Source organism: Dipodomys ordii, unplaced genomic scaffold, assembly GCF_000151885.1.
Source record: "Dipodomys ordii isolate 6190 unplaced genomic scaffold, Dord_2.0 Scaffold114, whole genome shotgun sequence".
NCBI lineage: Eukaryota > Metazoa > Chordata > Mammalia > Rodentia > Heteromyidae > Dipodomys > Dipodomys ordii.
Window position 1 is genome coordinate 3,879,451 of NW_012267330.1, and position 22,894 is coordinate 3,902,344.

The window sequence follows — 22,894 nt, forward strand, 5'->3', positions numbered from 1 at the left end:
GAGCCTCGGCGCAGCTGCGGGAAGAGGCCCGCGCTGTCGCCCAGCACAGGGTGGATCATCAAGCAGGCCAAGGCAGGAAGAATAAAGGGCTTCGTTGTGGGAAAGAACGGACCTTGTGTTCCAGCACTTTCTCACACTCCTTCTTTGGTCCTGTAGGTACCGGAGGTCCCACCGAAAGGGCTGGCCTTAGGGCGTCTCCTGACCGGCCATAACCCAGGGCCCTGGAGGGCGGCTCCACACCGCACACCGGGCGTTTGCAGAGATGCGGGTAGGGATGCAAACAGGACAGCATCGCACTTCCGTTCCGCCTTTTCATGAGTTTGTCACTGGCGTTCTTCAGATGCAGGCTGGAGCAGCAGGCTGGGCCGGGGGCTGTGCAGGCTCGGAGGCTGGGGCTGGGCTCCGTGCGCCCTGGGTGAGACCGAGGCAGGAGGCGCTACGGGCACCGCGGCGCGGGCACCGGAGCGCGGAGAGGATCCGCCTGTATTCCCTGCGGAAGTTCTGGTTCAGGAGCCCGTACACGATGGCGTTAAGGCAGCTGTTGAAATACGCCAGGAAGTAGCTAGTGACAAAGAGCTCTTCGGGGACCTGGGCAGCCAGCTCTTCTGGGTCGATGGCCACAGCCAGGCCGATGCAGTTAAGAGGGGCCCAGCAGATGGCAAAGATCACGAACACGGCAAACATGGTGAGAAAGCTCCGCACGTCGCTGGGCCTCAGGCGCGGCCTCCTCTCCGATGTGGCCCTCCTGCGAGCCTGCAGCACGAGCGCCCAGATGCGCAGGTAGCAGAAGGCCACCACCGCGACGGGCAGCAGGAAGTGCACGACCACCACCGCCGCCGTGTACTGGGCGCTGGCCGTTTGGATGAAGGTACAGGAATAAATGCGCGGGTCGTATTCCAGGGACCCCACGAAGAAGTTGGGGACTAATGCCACCAGGGTGAGCAGCCAGATGAGGCCGACATAGAGGGGGACGTGCCCATACCCGCAGAGCCGGTGGTAGGCCCCGCTGTGGCAGATGTAGCAATAGCGGTTGATGGCAATGGCAGTGATGTTAAAGACGGAGCCGATGACGCTCAGGCCCATCACAAAGGCACTGGCCTTGCAGTGCAGCTCGCCCAGGGCCCAGCCGCCATAGAAGATGGCCAGGAGGATCACTGGGTAGGGATACAAGGCTACCACCAGGTCAGCCATTGCCAGACTCACCAAGAATAAGTTACCTAAGCAGGGAAACAGAGAGAAGGAGTCAGCAGAAAATTCACGATTTCTACTCCATAGGAAATTTAGCCTTCACCAAGCTCCTTTCCACACTGGCGGTAGGAAGCAAATATGTTTCTAGTACTGAGGACTCACATTACCTCTCTGCTACCCTTTATTGGTGAGTCATTAAGCTCTCAAAGGCTCACCTTTGTCATTTGCAAAAGGGAGGATAATGATAGCCACCTTGCAGAATAGCTTGGAGAATGGGCTAATGATGCCCAGTGCTCAGGGAAAGAGTAGGTGCTCTCAAACAACAATTGTTTCCACAATGGGCTCACATGCACAGGGACGTGGCACCCATTAAGCTCCAGCATGGATTCTGGAGGAGGAAGAGAGTCTGAGAGGGTGCTTTCCTGAACATCTCTGGTAAGTCTCCTTTGGCATCTTCTCTGTGTTTCACAGCCTACTTGCCAAGTGTTTCAAAGTTACTTCGTTAGATTCCAATTGCATTTTGCCTCTGGAATGAAAGTATGGTTTTCAGAGCAGGAGGTATGTGTATGTTCTGGAATACATGAAATTCCTGGTATGCCTCGTCCTGGGCCCACACATCTGCCCGTGTGGCATGTTGACAAGTGCCTGGAGTGGCAGAATCCAGATGGGCTGAAGAGGGGTTGAAGAAGCTCCCTGCCCCACGGTCTGGAGGGAAACCTCCTACCATGTTGCACATTCATGGTCTTCCTGAACTGCCTCAGTCCTGGGTAGGCTCCAGCCCTCTGCAGCATCATCAAGCTTAGCCAACCTCCCAGAGCCTCAGGAAACCATATAGCTATTAGTTGGTGTACTTTAGGCATGTCTGGGATTGAGTAGAGTTGAGTTCCAAAAGATCAGTACTTTCCCTATAAGCTTTGCTGTCTAAAACTAAAACTAACCCTGACTTGTGAATAAAGCACTGAGGACCTGAGAGGAAGCAAGGAAGCTCATGGTATGAACAGTTTCTCTTTATGTGTGTGTGTATGTGTCTGTCTGTCTGTGTGTGTGTGTGTGTGTGTGTGTGTGTGTGTGTGTGTTTGCATCTTAGAGTTTAAAATTTTGCTTGGCTTTTTTTTCCCCTCGAAGAACACCTCCATATCTTGCTTTTTGTTTGTTAGTTGGAGATAAGTCTCCTCACTTCTTTTTCTGGGCTAGCTTCAAACTTCAATCTCAGATCTCAGCCTCTTAAGTAGCTAGGATTACAGGTGTGAGCCACCAATGTCCAGGAAGCAGCTCCTTCTTAATGTATTTGTTTCATTCACAGGGCCTTTACTTTTGGAGCATGCACTGTATACTCAAAACGATAGCAGACTATGCCCTAGCAAGGGTTGTCACAACACCCTCGGCACCAGGCATATGTGCAAGCTGCAAGCCTTAGGGCAAGTGACTACACAGGCAAGTGGAATGAATTTACAGGAGAAACTTTCAGGCTGGCAAAAATACAGAGGTTCTACTGCCATCATGATCTGTCCTTATTCCAGGGAGGCTGCTGTGACCCTCAGGGAGATGGAAACAGTCTCAACCTGAGAGCTCAGGCTGTGGGCTGATGCCTAAAGTTAATGAGAAAGGGAGGTTTGATTCATCTTGCTAAGAATTTGGACTTTCTCTGAAGCAGACTCCAAGCTTGCACATGTTAACCCATGGGGTGAGAAAAGCTACCTCCGGCCTCCCACACCCCCTGTCTCAATATACCTTCTCATCATGTCTCAGAAAAGATCATGGAGAGCTGTAGGACTGGGAACCTGGGAGACTAACAAGCAGGGGTCTGGAAGTGGTTCTTCTAGACTCAGAAGCCATTGGGCAATTCCACAACAAATCTTTCACACACACACACACACACAATTCTGAGGAGTTACTCCTGTGTCCAGAGTCAGGGGAGGTACTGGGGAGATGGGGTACAACTGAATAGAATGGAGATTCTGAGGGGAAATAGGGAAAACAGTAGGTATACAGGGATTAAAAATGGTAGGTAACACATGGCAGATAACGTGTGCTGCATCATGGCTCTTCTTGTTCCCATAGTGTCTTCAGCTCCTACCCCAATCCTTCTTTGCATAAGTTGTGAGTTCCTGCTCAAAGTCTTACTAGTAGTGCCCAAGGTGCCTGCTGAATTAATAAAAGGAGCTTGGGCTGCAAATGCACAAGTCATCAAGCAAACAACACAAAGCTCAGAGGAGGAAATATGGGAGGAGCCCAATACTATATAACTGCTTTGAAAGAAGACTCCCCTGGACTCTTTTTGGGGCCCTCTCTTTTAATGGAAAGTCTCATGTCTTTGCTTTCATGATTTTCCTTTTCCTTTCAAATAAATTTACTGTTTGCTTTAAAGACTTTACTGCCTTTTAATTCTTCAATGATCAGAGAAAAAAAAATCCATCTCCTAGTCACCATTAGTTATATGGACAGTTGGAATACTTGTGAGAGACAGGTGTCCTTGTCCTTGGAGATACTGTAGTAGGGTGGTGCCACTGGGGAAGAATTCTGCCAATTCCTCCCAACACTCTATCATTTAAAGGGCTAGTGAATAATGTGTTAAAAGAACAAACAAACCAACAAACCAAAAACATTTGTTTTCCTTCTCGTTGTTAATGTTAAGGTAAGAAATGCATGTATCTGTGACATTTCTGTCTGACTGGTAGCCTTGTTGGCTCTCTCTGACCATAGGCTGAGGCTCACTTGCTTAGGTTGGTCCCTGGTTTCCTTGGTTCCCAGGGAAAGAAAGATCTCTGTCGTAAACTTGCTGGCTTGAGGTGAGTCAAGAGCCAAACTACTTCTTGCCATGGAATTTTAAATATCTGGAGGACATGTTGAAAGTTCAAGCAACCCAGGACAACCCTAGTTCTGCTCATGTTTGGCCATGGGAATGTGGAAAACTTATTGAACTTCTTTCTCTGTGACTGGCTGTTCTGTCATCAGAGCTGGTTCCTCCTCTTCTTTGGCCCCCTCTGTGTCCCCACTCCTACCCCTACTCCATATGATTGTTTCTATGAAGACAACATTTCTTTCCAACATAGGAAACACAAAACCTACTGACTCCTGAACGTGCAGCCAGCAAGCTCTTGGCACTGGCAAGCCCATGCTGAGGAAGTCAGGAGTGGCTAGGAGCTGGTGCCAGCTCACCCAGCTGTTTCCCTGGGAAAGCCCAGTCAAGCTCTGCTGTGTTCCTGTGGCTCATCCCCTAATAATGCCCTGGAGGCTGGCAAACAGCTTGTAAATAGTGAGAAGAACACATTCGGCTCCATGTGGAAAGTGATTCAATTACTCTCCCTGATTATTCTGGCTGTTCCTGAAAGGCTGAAATCAACCATTCCTGCTGTACAATCATCTGCTCCAGCATCCCCGGGCTTTCTTGGCATGAATCCAAATTAGGTGAATACAATTCATGTTTTGTCTCCCATCTGTAAAAAGTCAGTTCCTGTCTGGACAAGAGTCATCACTAGACCCAATTCTGCATCCATTCCTTCCTTGGCCAGGTGAGAAATCAATCAGCAAACACACAACTCTGCTTGGCCCATCACCTAGGGCACAGGCTTTTCATGAATATTTATGTCACACATTGTGGCATGCCTCATTTCCATAAGCCTCCATCAGACAGGATTGTTAGTGGGAAGAGGCTTCCACAACAGCATTTTGTTCAATAATATGGAATCCCTTCTGGTATTCATATGCAAAGCACATACTTAAACACCCACAACTGCCACCGCTTCTTCTCTCTTCCTTTGTGGAATTTCGATTACTTATTCGCAGAGAGAATTTACTCTGCACTAGTCACAGTAGGGCATCATCTTGGGAATTCCATTTCCTAAGGACAATCTGGTACTTTAGGAAAGAAGTAGTCAATGCTGAGCTGTCTATTCTTTATCAAATAGGTGAATTATGAAATATAAAACTGTGCAACACTTGCCTCTCTTCCCTATACCCACCTTCTGTGTGCAAGAGAATGTAGTTGAATTTAAATCATTTCTGGTCATTGAACTAAATAACAAAATAGAAACAGATACCATTGAGTCATTTACTCAACAAACATTGCAGAATATCTACTAGGCAGTATTTCTGACTGTGCCAGAGCCTTGGGCCCTGGTGGTAGAAATAAAGTCAGTGATGATACCATTACCAGTCAATTGTTTGCATAGTGACTTGTGGATGTGACAATGTTCATGCACTGGGAAGCCTGTAGATAAACAGGATTAGAAGGGGACCAGGAAGATTAGGAAGAAGAATGGACTGCAAAAAAAAGAGAGAGAGAGAGAGAGACAGTAGGTAGAAAGTACATATGTGCTAGAAAGCATACAAGCATTCCTGCCACAGGAGAATAAAGACAAATGAAGACAACTGAAAGCCCAGTTCTTAAATTCAGCCAACCTCAACTGTTACATGTAGTAGAATTACCCAATAGAAAGTAACTTAGTGACATCAAATATAGTGAAAGCAGGGGTTATACTGTGGGGGAGGGACATACAAAGCAACAAAGAGATAATCTTATAAATGCGTTAGAAACACATGTATGAAAGAAAAAACATTAAAATACATATCTAAGGGTTCATTTTCCTGACATCACATTATCTGACCTTTTCCGCTTGACTCGTACATATACTAGATATTGCAAATAAGGGAAACCATGGGACCTATGTTTCTTTGGGCCTGGCTTACTTCACTTAATATAATTTTTTCCAAGTTTTTCCATTTCCTAACAAATGGGGCAATGTCATTCTTTCTGATGGAGGCATAGAATTCCATTGTGTATATATACCACATTTTCTTGATCCATTCATCTACTGAGGGGCATCTGGGTTGATTCCATATCTTAGCTATGGTAAATAATGCTGCAATAAACATAGTTGTGGAAAACCAGTTGTTTAAGTATACAGGTGGATCTGATGCAACAATGAGAAGTACAAGTTGTCATGTCCAAAACGAGCTTTACAACGTCGGTGCGGGGGGGGGGACGGGGGGGAAGGGGGGGGGGAAGGAGAAGGATTGGGATGGGGGAGGGGGGAGGCTGGGAAGGGATGGGAAGGGTAAACAAAGGAGGAGGCTGCAATGCTTGGTAAGAAATGTACGCATTATCCTGCCCATGCAATTGTAACCCCTCTGTACAGTATGTTCACAAATAAAATAAAATAAATAAAAAAAAAGAAAGTAACTTAGGTGATGTCTGGGAGAGAATGTGAAACTCATATTTCTTGTACCAATGAGAAACTGAGGGGGAAGATCTCCATGAGCTAGGTAAAAAACTGTGTTGTAATTTCAGAGAGTGTGCCTACGATGAGGCTCCAAATCCTGCAAAACTGATGTTAAAGTCTCACTTTTACTGTTCTTCTTGTTGCTGCCTCCACCTTTTGAGCTACTACTGGGCTTCTAAAGGAGACAAATAAAAGCAAGATTCAATAAGGGCTATAACAAGAAAGACAACAAGTGATCGTTCACTGCTAGCAAAGTAAAGTTTCTAGTGAATTGACTTATTTCATCCTTCCATTTATCTAAATATGTAACACAATAATTGAGTGCTGACCACACTTATGCAGGGAAGACTGATAGATGGGATATGGCTCCCTCTATGGAGACACACACACACACACACACACACACACACACACACACACACGAAGAGGGGCCATCTACTGGAGTGAAAGCAAAGCCTGAAAAGTGGTGGGAATGTGGGGGATTCCTACACCAGAATGGGGCTGTGGACAGTGGAAGAAACGGACTGAGCTGGCAGGACAATTATCCAGGCACTGGGTAAAATCACCAAGCTCCTTGCAACAGGACTGCCTCCATCCAATAATGTTTTTCCCTTTAAATAGGATTTTGTAAGGGAAAGGTCAGAAGCAATAATCATAATCTCCAAATGAATAATATGAGGTATTCTAATTATATTCTGAGGATAAGCAAATTTGAAAAAAATTGAGCAGATTATTTAAATATTTGATTTCCTTACCTATACTAAAGCAATGTATTTAAAGTAAGCTTCTAATTAAATTTGCAAATTCCTTGAGGGAAGAAGTTATTTTCTTCCCAAAGTCGCATTATTTATGAATACCCTAGGCTGCCAGGATGATTCATCCAAAGATTGAGTTAAAAATCTGTGCTTTAATTTACAAAACTGTTTCTAGTAAACCAACAGTGTACACAAAATGTGATATTTCAACCTTTAAAAGATGAAATAAATATTTCAGAGCATATGAAGTACCCAATAAAATTATCTGGTACGAAATTATATAACAGTCTTCCAGAATAATCCAAAGAGATGATTTGGAAACTCTTCTAGGAGTAGTATTTTACTTTAGTCAACCTACTAGAATAAAAAAAACAATTGCCACATCACTTAACAATGATAATGAGTATTTACAAAAGTTGATTCAATCATTTCTCATTAGAATTAAAGTTGACATGATAAAGTGATTTCTATCTTCTAGATAAGAACAAATTAGTTGGATTGCATGAATTGCTGAGAGAGACAGAGAGAGAGACAGAGGGAGAGACAGAGAGAGAGAGAGAGAGTAAGAAAGAAGAAACCAGGGAAAAGAAGCATCAAGAAAGCAAAGTGTGGAGTTTCTTTGTCACTCCCAGTACGGAAGAAGAGAATAGTGCCCCAGGGGACATGTGGGAAGGCAATTCTGCACTATAGGTTGTTCACTCCATCAGCTTTGCCTTTAAGGAAGGACAGAGAAAGTTGGAAAGGGATGTCCCTTTGATTCGGGATTGTGGAGCATTTATCCTTCTTTTCCTTTCACTTAAGGAGGTAGGGGGAAGGGAGAGATTAGAATCTGATACATGGTTGGCACTTATCATGACAATTACCTTTTATTATTGTTTTTATATTAGTAGTTGTACTGGGGATAGGATCTGCTCAGTAAGAAAATAGGTTCCTATGTTACTTAATGATAGAGATAGGCCCTGAGGAATGTGAAGTTAGGTGATGATGAGGTTGTGAAGTTAGATTATTGTGTCTTCTTACACAAGCAGACAATGCAGCCTGATCCATGTTGAGGCTGTACATCTAAGCTGTAATAGCAGTGATGGATAAAGGCAATGAGAAAGTAGGGCGTGATCTATAGAGGGTAAATTCCCTAAGGCTTCTTAACTTCCTTTACTTCTTCAGCAATATTTTCAGTGTAAGAACAGAGGCTGCACTCAGTATCTTTTGAGTTGGGGTTGTTTTTAAAGATAATTGTATTGATATTATCAAGGTGTTGTATTCATCAGTCAGGTAATGAGTACACTACTTTCTTTGGACAATGTCACACCTTCATTTGCTTTCTCCAAGCTTCCCCTTCCCATTCTCTTCTGCGTTTTGCAGAATATTGTATCTGAATAGACTCCAACATTTTAGAGATAAAGGCAGTTAAACATGAAAGTCTTTATGTGCCTGGACTGCTGAGAGATTTGTGGGAGGAATTAAAAGGGATTAAGAGCTCTCCTCATTATTCGGCTAAAGACATAATTAGGGGATTTTTAAAAGTATTCAGTTTTGCTCAGTGAAGAGATAATAAGGTATTCAGGGCCAAAATACAGAAGTTGGAAAGCTCAGAAACATTAGGGAGGGGATCCAAGGTAGCCTCGTTTGGTCTTGGGCTGATAACAAGCACTCCAAATCCAGCCTTCTCAGCAGGCCTCAAGGGGTCTGACACAAGCCATGTGTCTGGGTGGATGAGTGGTGTGGTGGCATAATGCCAGAATGGAGGAGCTCAGGGACTGTGGGTCTGCTAAACACTTTCCTTTAGGCCTTCTTAGTGCTACTGTCCAGGGACACTCTACTTACACAGACAAGGCTCATTTCCTTGTTAAAAAGAAAAGTAGTAAGGAAGGGGAGCACATTGCAGGCTCTGCTCCAGTCTATCTGGGGATGTACAAAAAATACACAGGCAGGGTACCCATCAAACACCTTGTGTCCAGGCACTGGTTCCAGATAAGAGAGGGTGTGGATGCCAAGCGCTGGTGGGCACATGGAGGAGGGGGGGCTTTCCTGGTCCTGGTAGAACTGACCCTGCACAAGGGCCTGTGCTCAGCAAACAGATCGTTCACATGGTCCTGGGCAGTCCCAGTGTCTGCTGTTTTTCTGCCCTTTCACATGACTGAGAGATCCTCGACATGCTGCAGGGTCTACTCACTTACCACACCTCCCAGATAGCCTCTGTCCAGTCATAATGTTGAAAGTCCACTGTTGGCACCACCTCCTGTTACCTATGAAGCTGGGGTCTCTGTGTCTGCAGTCAGGCAAGCCTGGAACTGCTGGGTTTGCCTTCTCTTTGCTAAAGGGGACTGGAGATGACAATGAGAATATGCACTCTTGGTGCTAGTGCAGTGTGCTAACTATACTGAAGGCTGTGTTGTTTTTCTTTTCCTATCTCTGTGCCAGTACTTGGGCTTGAGCTCAGGCCATCTCATTCTTGTGTGGCTGATGCTCTACCACTGACACCACCCACTTTTGGGTTATTGCTAGTTCATTGGAGATAAGTTTGTCTACTTGGATGACTTCAAGTTGAGATGATCAGATCTTAGCCTCCTGGAGTAGCTAGGAGGGCTGGGAACTTAGCTCAGTGGTAGAGCGCTTGCCTTGCATGCCTGAGGCCCTGGGTTCGATTCTTCAGCACCACATAAGAAAAAAGCCGGAAGTGGCGCTGTGGCTCAAGTGGTAGAGTGCTAGCCTTGAGCTGAAGAGCTGAGGGACACGCTCAGGCCCAGAGTTCAGGCCCCATGACCGGACCCCCCTCCAAAAAAAACAACTGGAGTAGCTAGGATTATAGGTGTGAGCTATGGGTACTTGGCTGGAAGACCATGATTCATAGACAATTTAAAGTGGCTCAGGAAAGCCAGAAAGGTTGGGAGGGGCCTTCTCTGAGAGAAGTCACAGAGGGGCAATTTCTGAGAAGTGTGGTATGGCTGGGATCTGCTTAGCAGCTCTAACTGTATAAAAACAATCCAACAGCAGGCTTGCCTGTGTGATGAACGTGCTTTCAGTGCTCAAAGCAATTCCCTGCCACAAAAGTTGCACTGAATTTGTGCTGAAAGCTGTAACTGAAGTCTGTGCTACATCTTTAGCAACATCTCGTCTCGTTCTTTCCTGGTATATTTCTGTATGCAATTTATTTTAATGAAGACATGTCTGGTCAGCACTGAGACAAATGTAACACCACAAAGAAGTGGCTGCTTTCTTGGGGGCACACAGGATGCTGGGAAGTGGGAGCACAGAGGTGCTCAACAGCACCACTCCTGGCACGGAAGCCAAACACGGCATGAGAAGGGAACACTAAAGATGGTGATGAGGTTAGGGTGAGACAGAAAGCCAAGGGAAGATAGATGCTTGAACTGGGGTGCTGGTGGCTCATGCCTATAATCCTAGCTACTCAGGAGGCTGAGATCTGAGGATCATTCATAGTCCAAAGCCAGCCCAGTCAGGAAAGTCTATGAGCCTATTATCTCCAATTAACCACTTGAAAACTGCAAGTGTCTGTGTGGTTCAAAGTGGTACAGCACTAGCTTTGAGCAGAAGATCTCAGGGACAGTGCTCAGGCTCTGAGTTCAAGTCCCATGACCACCACCACCAACAACAAAGATATTTGATGTGTAAATAAGCTGAAGAAAAAGAAACAGGTGGAAAAGACTGGAGGGGGAGTGACAATAGGTGTGAGCCAGATAGAGAACTGAGCCAGGGATAAAGGTCGTTAATGGAATTTGGGTTGTGAAATGTATGTATTCACAACATCACAGTCCTAGTGTGTGTGTGTGTATGTGTGTATGCTGGTACTAGGGCTTGAATTCAGGGCCTTGGCACCATCACTGAGCATTTTTGCTCAAGGCTAGTTCTCTTTCACTCTAGCTATAGTTCCAGATAAGAATCTCACGGCTTTCCTATCCTGACTTGCTTTAATCTGTGATCTTCAAATCTCAGCCTCCTAAGTAACAAGGGTTACAAGTATGAGCCAGAGGTGCCAGGCCCTAATTTCTTAATACAATGAACCATGAACTGGGGAGCCAGATGTAAGAAGGGAAAGTCTGATATCAGTTTTTTTTTAAGTAAATATGAATGCTTTAGGAAGAGACAGCCAAATAAAGAGGGAAATGTATGCTCACTATGCAAAGTGCTACAGGTTTTTAATTACCTTTTGAAATCTCATTCAAGGTCATTTAGTTTAAGTTAATGCTACAATTTATTGTGACTGTTAAGAAGCCAAGCACTGGTGGTAATCCTAGCTCTTTTGTAGGCTGAGATACAAAGATCGAGGTTCAAACATAGCCAGGGCAGATAAGTTCAGGAAAAAGCTGGAAGTGGAGATGTGGTTCAAGTCATAGAGTACAAGCCTTAAGAGAAAAAGCCAAGCAAAAGTGCAAAATCCTGAGTTCAAACCCCAGTACTGACACAAAAATATAAAATAAAAACTGGTTAAGGGTTGTGCATTATAGCTCAGTAGTACAGTGCTTGCCTACATGTGCACAATTCTGAGTTCCACCCTTGATAACAAAAAAAAATAGACGATGGATGTGGCTCAATGAATGACATTTAGATATGTTTTTAGATAGTTTTTGTTTTGAGCTGTAGCAGACATCTGAGGACAGGAAGAATAGAAAGGGAAAGGAGGATGTACTTCTAGGTTAGCATGTTTCTTCTCTACCCTGGGCAGGGAAGTAAGGTTTCTTTGGGTGCTGCCAGGATCACAGAAATCAGTCATGAGGTGGAGGGAGGAGGAGAGGACAGAGGAGGCAATAGCCTTTTCCTCTACCACTTTCCTGCAGTAGCCAATCCAACTGCACCCAGGAACAAGGTGCATCAACTGGACAGGCCTTTCCCAAGTACCAAGCCAGCCAGTGTCCAAGGGCCCTTCTTCCCTCCCTATCTTCCCTTCTGCCTTTCCTTCTTCCCTTCTCTCTCCTTTCTTGGGGAAAAAGCCTGGAACAGCATTCCTCCTGCCTCACTGGGAGGAAATGAATGTTGGGGGCTACTGTAAAGGACATTACAATTGAAACTATTAAACACAAGTTTTCAATCACAGCCTGCTCTTTCCTAATTAAGTGTTTCTCTTCAAGACTGCAATAACGTCTTGAAACATGTACTTGAGATAATATTAGCCATGGTGATTGAAATACTTGAGTTAGAAAGCTAGCTTATTTCTCCTTGGTAATGTGAAGTTTCCCACAGCTAGAAACACACTTTTATTTTTAGCTTGCTTGACATATGAAATTTTTTTCCAAGTCCTAGACCTCCCTCCCCTAAAACATGTATAATTATCTACTAAAATGCCCTTACTGGATAACATGGACTAGTACAGTGGCTTCTCGAAACCCTACAATTAGATTGCTGCTGTTCTTTTTTCCATTTTAATTCACATTAATATTTCAGTTGCCCCCTAAGGCCTATGATCAGAAATTACAGAATTAGAAACCAGCCATGAGCTCCAGTCCAGGCTGAAATGGCAGCTATCTTCACTGACCTGTCAGGACAGAGTTCCCTACCTTCTTCTCTCCCTCCCTCCCTCCCTCCCTTCATCCCTCCCTCCCTCCTTGCTTCCCTCCTTCCCAATTTCTTCTTTGGTTGCCTTGCAGAACTGAATAAAAGAAAGTTGAAAGGGATAAACATTTCCAGGATTGCAACATGATTTAGCCAAATTATTGTTTTGATTTTCACAGTTAATCTCAGGGCATTTCTGTCTTGGGGGTGGGGGAGGTTGAGAACTGTGCTCAAAGCAAATTAGTCTTAAAGAGCAACGGAGTGCTTGCCCTCTCAGGGCTTGCAGTGTCTGCGTTTGCATTCTGTCAGAGGACTCTTGGGATGGGATTTTTGACCCCAAAGCCACCAGAATGGGTGCTGTGCTTTCACCCACAATTCCAGTGTTTTCTAAGTACCTAGTGTATGACTTACAGAGCTTGGTAGGGGGCAGTGGCAGTGATATCCCCATAGCCAGCTGGCCAAATCAGCTGGTGAGGCCATAGGTAGAATGGCTGCATGCGGGTGTCCCCAACCCCCACATCCTGAAAAAAGAAAGCACCCGCCCCCCCAACAAAATCAAACAAACAAACAAAACCTTTGTCTGCTTCACCCTGGCACTAACGTGCTAGAGGCAGACGCCAGAACGAGCTTCTTTAGGGGATCTCCAAACTCGCCCTAACTTCAGAGTCAAGAGATGCTGGAGAGAAGACGGTGTTGGAGACTGAGGAGAGGAGCAGCCAGGCCTGGCAGGGGTCCTGTCACAGATGGGCGCTCACCTGCATTCCGGAGTTTGCGATTCCTTAGCACCGACAGGATAACTAGAAGGTTGCCCACGACGTCCCCCGCGGTGGTGATAATGAGCACCGTGGACAGCGCCGGGGCCACCCAGGGAAGCCGGGGGCTGCTGGATGGCGGCGCGGGGTCTGCGTCCCGCCAGCCCGGACGCCGGGACAGCCCACCTGGCTCGCAGCAGTTGGCGAAAGATGCATTCTCCAGCATCGCCGAAGCCTCCTGGGCTGGGCTCCCCTCCTCTTGCCAGGCTTGAGCCACCAGCCTTCCCCGGCCCTGCCCAGCTTCCCACCAGGCTTGCAATGCTGAGCCTGGCGCTCCCGCCTTGCCTCCCTTTCCCCAGCCAGCAGCCCGCACGGGGTGGGAACGAGGAAAGCCAGTGAGGAAGGACTATGATGTGACCATTAGTTAACTACATTGTGAGCAGGGGCGGAGAAAAATAGGGAGTAGAATCTGGGGGCTGCAAGCCCTGAGCGTCTGAACCATAAAGTTGGCTGTAGCACCCAGAGTCAGCGTGTGCCTGGCTCCTGTCATGCTGTGTAGCTCGCCTGGCCTCTTTTTCTAATTGCAAGGGTATCCTCCACACCCCACGTTTCCTCCCAAGATTCTCAATTGGAGGAGGTTCCTGGAGTTCCATACCTGTTGATCTATTGTTATTAGAAAGGCGACATTTGAAGCCCCTTGCAGCAACAGAGACAGAATAACTCGAAGGACAGATCGTGAAGCAGAAACTGACAGCATTAAAAGCGAGGTAGTTGCAGAAAACAACTCTGCTTATTACACACTTGCCACATATCATGGAAGGTATTGGTGAGATGGTTGCTGAAAACCCCATACTTGAATAGATATCCAGATAGACATGATGCTTAAAAAGAGATGGTCCATGCTAGCGAGTATAATAATAAGGTTAAGACAAGAAGAGTGAAGCATGGTGAACTTGAAGCTGATAGTAACAATAGCAAATCTCTCTGGGGGCTAATGTTTTGCCCTATGGTTTACGCTTTATGATTGATAGAATTGGAATAAGTGGACGTGTCTGATAACCCTAACTCTGTGGAGGAAATGAAGCAAGTGGAATGTTCTTATTTTGCCCTTCAGAGAATGCAAAATGGTACAGCCATGTGAAAGGGCTATCTGTTTGTGCCTCATAAAGTTCACCATAGATTTTCAAAATGGAAAAAAATGAATGAAAACAAAAAAAGTACATCCATATCTGGATAAGAATGTTTAGAGATAGCCTGATTTATAGTTGAGCAATCCCTGGAAATAACTCAACTCTCCATCACCAGAAGATTAGATGAACATTGAGACCTACTGTGATACAAAACAGCATGGATCAATCACAAAAATATCCTATTAAACAAAAGAAGGCAGATACCAAACATGTATGCTATATAATTCCATCAGCATGAAGTCTAAAATCAAGCAAAGTTCTGATAGAAATGACAGTATTACTGGTTGCCAATGGAGATAATGATTGACCAGAAATAAACACAAAATAATCCCTGAGATGTTTTCATTACATGTGCTTTCTTTTTGTGTGTTGGTATTGGGACTTGAATGAGGCCTGGGCACTGTCTTAGTTTTTTCACTCAAGGCTTGTACTATACTACTTGAGCAATACCTTTACTTGGCTTTTTGATAGTTAATTGGAAATGAGTCACAAGGACTTTTCTTGTCTGGAGCTGGCTTCCAAGTGTGAACTTCAGACTGTAGCCTCCTGAGTAGCTTAGATTACGCGCATGAGTCATGAGTCACTGGCACCCAGTTTACACAGGGGTTTGTGCTTTTTTAGTGTAGGTTACATTCTTTCTAAACAATGGCAGAAAGGACACCTCGGAGAAGGCAGAATTGATGGTTCAGGGAAGAGATGGTAAGGATAGGAGCAAACATCTTGAGAGGTGAGTCATGCAGAGCCCCAGGAGAAATACGACTTGAGGAGAGTAGGCTTTCTCCCTGACAGCTGGTGGATAACAGAACCAGGTAGAAATTCAGAAGAGCTTCTCCACTGGAGAAGGGAGATGAGAGATGCTGCCTCATTAGCCAGACTAAATGAGAAAGAGAATCTGGGAACTTAGAAGATCAGGGGAGGTATGAAAGTAAGACCTTCCACCAGAAGTGAGTATCAGGTGTGACAGTGAGTGTCCCTGTGTAGGACTTCAAACAAAACCAGTCAGCAGCTGTTAATCAGCAACTCAGAGCTGCTTAGGACAGGTTTGGAGAAGGCAGGATGAACTTCAGTCAGCATCAGAGTATACCCAGCAGAAATCAGTAACAAGAAAGTACAAGGGTCTGATGGGAAGATAGACCCTGGGATTTGTAAAATATATGATTGAAAGAATAGAATCTGGGCTTGGAAGGTGGCTCAGTGGTAGAGTGCTTGCCTCACATTCATGAGGCCCTGAGTTTGATTCCTCAGCACCACATAAGCAGAAAAAGCCAGAAGTGGTATGGCAGTTCAAGTGCTAGAGCATAGCCTTGACTGAAGAGCTGAGGGACAGCGCCCAGGCCCAGAGTTCAGGCCCCATGTCCGGCAAACCAAAACACAGCACAACAACAACAAAAACACAATCTGGGTGTTGGGAGGAAGAGGTAAAATTAAAGGATTGTGAGACTTCTTAAAATTTCAAAGAATTGTGATCAGTCCATTTTTTTTAAAGCCACAGTCTTGAAAGAGTGACTTGCTTGAAACTGAGGTCCATGTCCCCCTCCTTACATCCATTTTTGTCTCCTCTTCCCTTCTTTAGTTCTCTCTTTACTTTTCTCTTTCCATTCTAGTGGCACTGGGGATTGAACTCAGGGCTTTGCTCCAACTAGCATGAGCTGCATCCCCATGGTGAAACTGAAATCTCTGAATGAGCAGACTGTTCCTTGTGAAGGCTCCAAGGGTAATTATGGAAAGGGCTCTCAGGAGGAAGGTGAAGGAAATGTTGTTAAAGATGAGAAGTGCTGGTTGCATATATAGGCTAATGGTAGCATGTTTGCTTAGCATGCACTAGGCCTGGGTTCCAGCAGAGAGAGAGAGAGAGAGAGAGAGAGAGGAGAGAGAGAGAGAATGTGTGTGTGTGAGAGAGAGAGACAGACAGAGACAGAGACAGAGAGACACAGAGAGACAGAGAGAGACAGACAGAGACAGAAAGAGACAGAGAGAGGAGAGAGGGAGAAAGGGAGAGAGACAGAAACAAAGAAACAAAGATGATATATAGATACAGAGAGGGGAGATTGAGAAATTGGAGAAGTATTGTGAGAGAAAACAAGGAAAACTGAGTCAAGAGGAAAGCTGCATGGAAGGAAGAAGAATAACTAGTAGAAGCATCAGGTAGCTGCAGGGAAGAGGAGACAGAGACAGCTGGATAGTGTGAGCATCCAGGGTCTTTTTCATGAAGAGGATGCAGTCAGGTTGTCCCTGTATTTACAGGCATATTCTGGGACTTTGTAGCTCTCAGCAGCCCTAAGTTACATATTCATTAGATATATCCTCTAATAATGTATATTTGGTTAACTGAGCACAAAGCAAAGGAATTTGCCCTGTGATATCATAGACTATCATTATACACCTTGCTTGTAGTCACAATAGTATACCTCAGCATCCTTGGGCACCAGGAATTAAGGTACTTGTCTGCCTAAAAAGTCAATGTGGTGCTTGGCACTGCTGGCCCAGGCCTCTGATCTCAGCTACATAGCAGGCTGAGATCTGAAGACTGTGGTTTGAATGCCTGCTTGGACAGGCAGACAAATCCTTGAAACTCTTATGACCAATAAATCAGCAAAAAGCACAGCTGTGAATAAAAAGACCAAGGGAGATGACCTGAGTTCAAGCACCAGTACCAACATATAAATAAGAAAACTAAACAAAACAAAACAGAAAACAATACTGCATCCTGGCACAGCTGCTTCAGCTATGCCTTGAAAGTGTAGAGTAATGGTACAACCACTGTAAAAGACAGCTCAGTAGTTTCTTACAAAGTTAAATACAGCTTGGTATAATAGTTTCACTTAGTATTTATCTACTTCTGGTGAAGATTTCTATCAATACAAAGACCAGATATGTTGGGCGTTGGAAAATGGAGGAGAATGGAAAAGTAATAGGCTGGAGGACTGTTTATTGAGATAGAACAACAAAGGACACAGACCTTCCCGAGAGTTTGGAGGTTGTGCCAGAGAGTTAGGAGAGGAGCTGGGTTTTTATATGAGGTCCGAGCAAGAAGGCAGAGGTTAATGAAAAAGCCACTAGGTCAGGGAGGTGGGGGCTTTTCATTTGGGATGTTTACAGCTAGGCTTAAGTGGATTGCCCTGCCAGCACATCAAACAAATTCACACATACCTGGGATTTAGCCTGGCCTCTGTAGGGACCTGGGATAATAGGATAGGGGTCAGTCCTTCAATGGGCACGTCTGTAACTGTAACATACAGGGGCAAGCAGCAGTAGGATCATGAGTTCCTGCCATGCCTAAACTATGTAGCAAGAATCTGCCTCACAAATGAGCAAATCCCAAACCAGCACAAACATATTTATAGTAGATAGATAAATCTTGATCACTTGGGAGTGATCAAAATATATTTTGATAAGTAAATAGATAATTAAACTGTTGCAATCCAGACAGCAGAATATCATTTATAAGAAGAAATGAGCCATCAATCCATCTGAGATAACGAGAAATATTAAGTGCATCTGATTAAGTGAAAGAAGCCAGTCTAAAAGGACCATACATAATATGATTCCAACTCTATGACATTAAGAAGAAAGAAAAACTATAGAGACAGTGCAGGACTCACACGATGAGTCAAGGAGACTTCTTTCCTTATAAATAACTCAGCCTCAAGCATTTGATTGTAGAACAGAAAATGGTCAGAACACATGTAATTCCTTCCTTGATATCCAAGTGTAGAAGAACAACAATTGCTTCCAGTGCCTCAGGCTGACAGTCTCTTAGGGAAAATGATTCTCTCCACCACGATTGACAAAGCTATTAGCTACTGCTAACAATGAAAGATAACACAGAAGGAAAAAAAATAAAACCTTAGAGAGGGGAAGGGTCACAGACAAAGGAGTAATTATCAATGTTCAATAGGTGACTAGATAAACTATAGCAATCTGGGCAATAGAATGCCATTTATAAGCAAAAATGAATTATCAACCCATGAAAAGACACAGAGAAATATTAAATGAATAAGATTATGTAAAAAAGAAAGCCAATTTGTAAGTGTCACATATGATAGGATTCCAAGTCCAAATAGAGTAAGTGTCCATATCCCAGCAATAATCCTTGTCACTTCAGATAGTGCTGGAAACCTTGTTCAAGTCACTTCTAACTAGGTCATCTCATGTCACCTACCCGCAGTTCTGTGAGGCCTGGGGTAGAGAATAAGAATAATTAGTGCAACGGAAAGAAGGAAAAGGACTCAGATATGTAGCTTGCCAGAGCTGTGTAGCTTTTACTCCTACAGTAGGAAGCATACAAAGTGAGGCAAGAATAATATAAGCAAATTTTCATTCAATAAGCAGTTTACAACAGGGCTAGAAAATGGACTTTTCCCTTTAACTAATAGCAGCCACAACTGTGGCTTTGAGCTTATTCTGCGTTGGTAGGTGCATATGGATTATCCTATTTAATCAGCATCTGTATCTATAAGATAAGGTTATCTTGTACTGTGAAGAAGCTGAGATTCTGAGGGGTTAACTAATCTGTTCAACATAGCCCAGCCACAGATGAGATTGCAACCTAGGCTAATTTCCAAACTTAGTTCAGCATCAGCGAAAATAGTCACCAGAGAGAAGAATGGGAGTAAATCTTAGTCAGACTTTCATCTGACAGGGGATTAATATCCAGAATATATAAAGAACTAAAAAAGCTAAACACCAAATAATACAGTCAATAAATTGGGTAAATGATTTTAACAGGAAGGAGAGAGAGAAAGGGGGGGGAACAGATAGATAGAGATGGAAACAGAGATAGAGAAAGGGTGTGTATGTATGTGTGTGTGTGTGTGTGTGTATGAGAGAGAGAGAGAGAGAGAGAGAGAGAGAGAGAAAGAGAGAGAGATTGCCAGTAAAACATAAATAAATGTTTGACATCCTTGTAAGAAAATACAAATTAAAACAATCCCAGTGCTCACATCTGTAATCCTAGCTATTCAGGAAGCTGAGATCTGAGAATTGCAGTTTGAAGTCAGGCCAGGCAAGCAAGTCTGAGATTCTTATCACCAATTAACTAGCAAAATCTCAAGAAAGTGGAACTGTGGCTCAAGTGGTATAAAGGCTAGTCTTCAGTATAAAAGCTCAGGAACTGTACTACCCTGGTCCTGGCCCCCATGAGGACACCACACACACACACACACACACACACACACACCAGTCAGAATGTAAGTCATAAAAAAAAAAAACACAACAAAACAAACATAACAAATCCCAGTGAAGGAAGAAGGAATTCTTATGCACCATTAATGGGAATGTAAATTTGTGAAGCCACTATGGAAATCAGTAAGGAAGCTCACAAGGAACTAACAATAGAATACTATAGAATTTTGCTATATCACCTTGAAGTAAGGAGGCCAGGTCTGGCTGGCTGCCATATTGGCCACATGGTGGATGGTAGGGTCTGGCATCTTGTCTTCGTGCTGGGGGAAGGAAACCCCACCCCCATCACCTGCCTCCCAGGTAATGGGCATGCCCGGACCCCTGGAGGCAGGGGCAGGCACTTGGCTGATAGGTTACTGAATCTGTCAGTCCAGTGCCTGGGACTGGGAATTTCCTGAGGATCTGCCCCCTGCTCTGACCTGTTTAGGCCTGGATGAGCCTAGCTGCTGGACTCCATGCCACTTGTGTCTCCATGATTGTGTCCTGTGTCCTGTCTCCTGGCTCGTGTCCAGGCATCATGGCATCCCAATTCAGCTCTCCATTGGAGCTGAATCGGCTTGTTGGTATTGTTCTTGTTAGTTCTTTCCTCTTTATCATGTTTCCTAGCTGTGTTATGTGCATTTGCATGCTGCAGGCCCTTGTAACAGCTGGCGGCCTGCAGCCTGTTAACTGTATAATAAAGACTCCAATAGTCTATATTTTAAAGTGTGGCTACTGGAATGATTTACCTTGCAACAACCTTGGGGTCGGCTCCCAGAGGAATGGAAGCCAGCACATGATAGAGACCCCTGCACACTCATGTTTATAGCAGCCAAACTGTGGAATCTACCTGGGTGCAACAGATTAATAGATAAATAAAATCTGATCTACAACAGAATGTCATAAAAAAAAGAATGAAGGCATGTCATTTGCAGGAAAATGTATGGAACTAATTATGTTCCTGTTAAGAAAAATAAGCCAAATTCAGAAAGACAAGTATCACATGTTTTCTCTCCTATGAGGAATCCAGGTTAAAAAAAAAGATATATGGAAGCTAGATCTAAAATATGCATAATAACATATACAAGGCTCAATGTACTTATACACAAACTGGCAAAAGGGAGGTATATATATTATTTTTGTTGTTGTAAAGGTGCTGTACAAATGGGTTACAGTTACATGAGTAAGGTAATGAGTACGTTTCTTATTGAAAATTGTTACTCACTTGCTTGTTTTTCTCCTACCTCCCTTCCCTTCCCACTCTAGCCCCCACTCAAGGTGTAAAGTTCATTTCCGACATCGTGATGGTGAGTATCATTGTTACAATGGGTCATCCTTTGTCCTTGTTTTGTCACCAGACAGAGGTGAGGCTTAGTGAAGCTCCCCTTTAAATATAGGAACTCTTCACTTAAGAGTTCTTGACTTCGATCACAGAATAAGGATTTCTGGACAAGTCACAATGGTAAGAAAACTTGGCAGAGCTTTATTAAGTAAACAAGCAAGGAAACAGACAAAAAAAGCAGTCAAACAGAAGGGTAGGGGCACACTCTAGCAGAGTGTGGGTACTCTCATATGGACTCAAAGACACAGACACAGACACAGACAAAGAGACACCCAGTTCCTTGGGCTGTTGGGTATTTATAGGGTAAAGGCAGGGGGGCTGGTTTTTGTAAGGTCCATTCATGGACAGCGAACAGACCTCGCCCAGTACCTGAGTTACCTAGGCAACTGGGACACCTGGCAGAGGTCACATCCGCATCCGCTGAGGTCACATCTTAACCTGATGTGGCCACACCTTTCTCCCACCTGATCCCACTTCCCTTTACCTGGACACACCCTTCCCCGCCCCCTACCCTATATAAGGCCTAACCTGGGGCCAGATGGTCTCTTTTGCCAGCCGCGTGGAGTGCCAACCTTGCCTGGTCCCAGCAGGTCTACTGAATAAACCTACCCCTTACCTGAAGACCACATGCTTGGTGCAGTTCTTACTACCTCTTTTTAAAAACCTAACAGTTTTAAGTTATGCAAAGCCAGGTGCTTTGTCTTTGCTTTAACTACACCTGGTGTTATTCTCTGAGTTTCCAGGCAAGAATGTATCCTGCCATAAAACAGATCCTTATCCTTGAAACAAGGAGACATCCTGCTGTCTGCATTTTGGGGCATCCTGTCAGGAAGGATATGCATAGTTGTGAATTTTTGGGTGAAAAATGCATCCATTAGGAAAGAATGCATTCAGCTGTTGTTCTTTGAAGCAAAGATAGCATTTCTAAGTTTTTAGATACCATATTCCTGAATTGCCTACACCAGGCCTCTGTTTCCATAAATTATCCTGTTCCATTTCCCCCCAAATGACTTTTGTTCCCTTAATCTTAAGGGAAGTGCATAAAGGAGTATTTCCTGTACCTGCTGTTAGTTGACCATACGCATTTTTCCTAGTCTATCCAGCTTCAGTTTCAGCAGTTTGTTTTCCCCCTTCCCTTCCCTAAAGCAGATAAATGTATATACAAGACATAGGGTACCAGAAACAAAAGTAGTGATTGCCAAGGATAAACCAATGGAAAAAATACAAATAAAATAAAAAGAAAGAACTAGATGCAATACATTGGTGACAAGGTCAACAACTAAAAAAAAAAAAGACCTGTTGTTTCCATGTCATGGAGTTCATTTCAGTTAGCATCATTTTGTATGGTCATAGGTACATAGCTAATGAGCTATTATGATTCTTTGCCTGGACTATCCTAGGAATATACTAATTATTACAAATGAGGGAAACCATAGAGCCTATGTTTCTTTGGGTCTGGTTTATCTCAATATGATTTTCTCCAGGTCTTTCCATTTCATTACAAAAGGGGAGATACCATTCTTCCTGATAGAAGCATAAAATTCCATTGTGTATATATACCACATTTTCTTGATCCATTCATCTATTGAGAAGCATCTGGGTTGGTTCCATATCTTAGCTATGGTAAATAATGCTGTGATAAACATAGTTGTGCTGGTAGCTTTAGTGTGGCCTTGCTTTGATCATTTGGATAAATCCCAGGAGTGGGATTGTTGGATCATAGAGGAGTTCTATGTTTAGTCTTTTGAGGAACCACCATACTCCTTTCCAGAGT

General features: G+C 44.2%; 1 protein-coding gene across 1 annotated transcript; it reads right to left on the reverse strand.

Annotated features, from left to right (window-relative positions):
- Positions 1-336: 336 nt before the first annotated feature.
- On the reverse strand, positions 337-13,651 carry Mtnr1b (melatonin receptor 1B). The gene is made up of 2 exons (XM_013028821.1): positions 13,429-13,651; positions 337-1,217 (listed from the first exon to the last, which is right to left on the reverse strand). Exons 1-2 carry the CDS (start codon positions 13,649-13,651, stop codon positions 337-339), a joined length of 1,104 nt encoding a protein of 367 aa, XP_012884275.1.
- Between the last annotated feature and the right edge of the window lie 9,243 nt (positions 13,652-22,894).

Coding starts and splice junctions, on each gene's coding strand:
- Mtnr1b (XM_013028821.1), bottom strand. CDS start 13,651: ATGCTGGAGAATGCATCTTTCGCCAACTGCTGCGAGCCAGGTGGGCTG. Junction 1,218..13,428: donor TCGCAAACTCCGGAATGCAG/GTGAGCGCCCAT, acceptor TTCCCTGCTTAG/GTAACTTATTCTTGGTGAGT.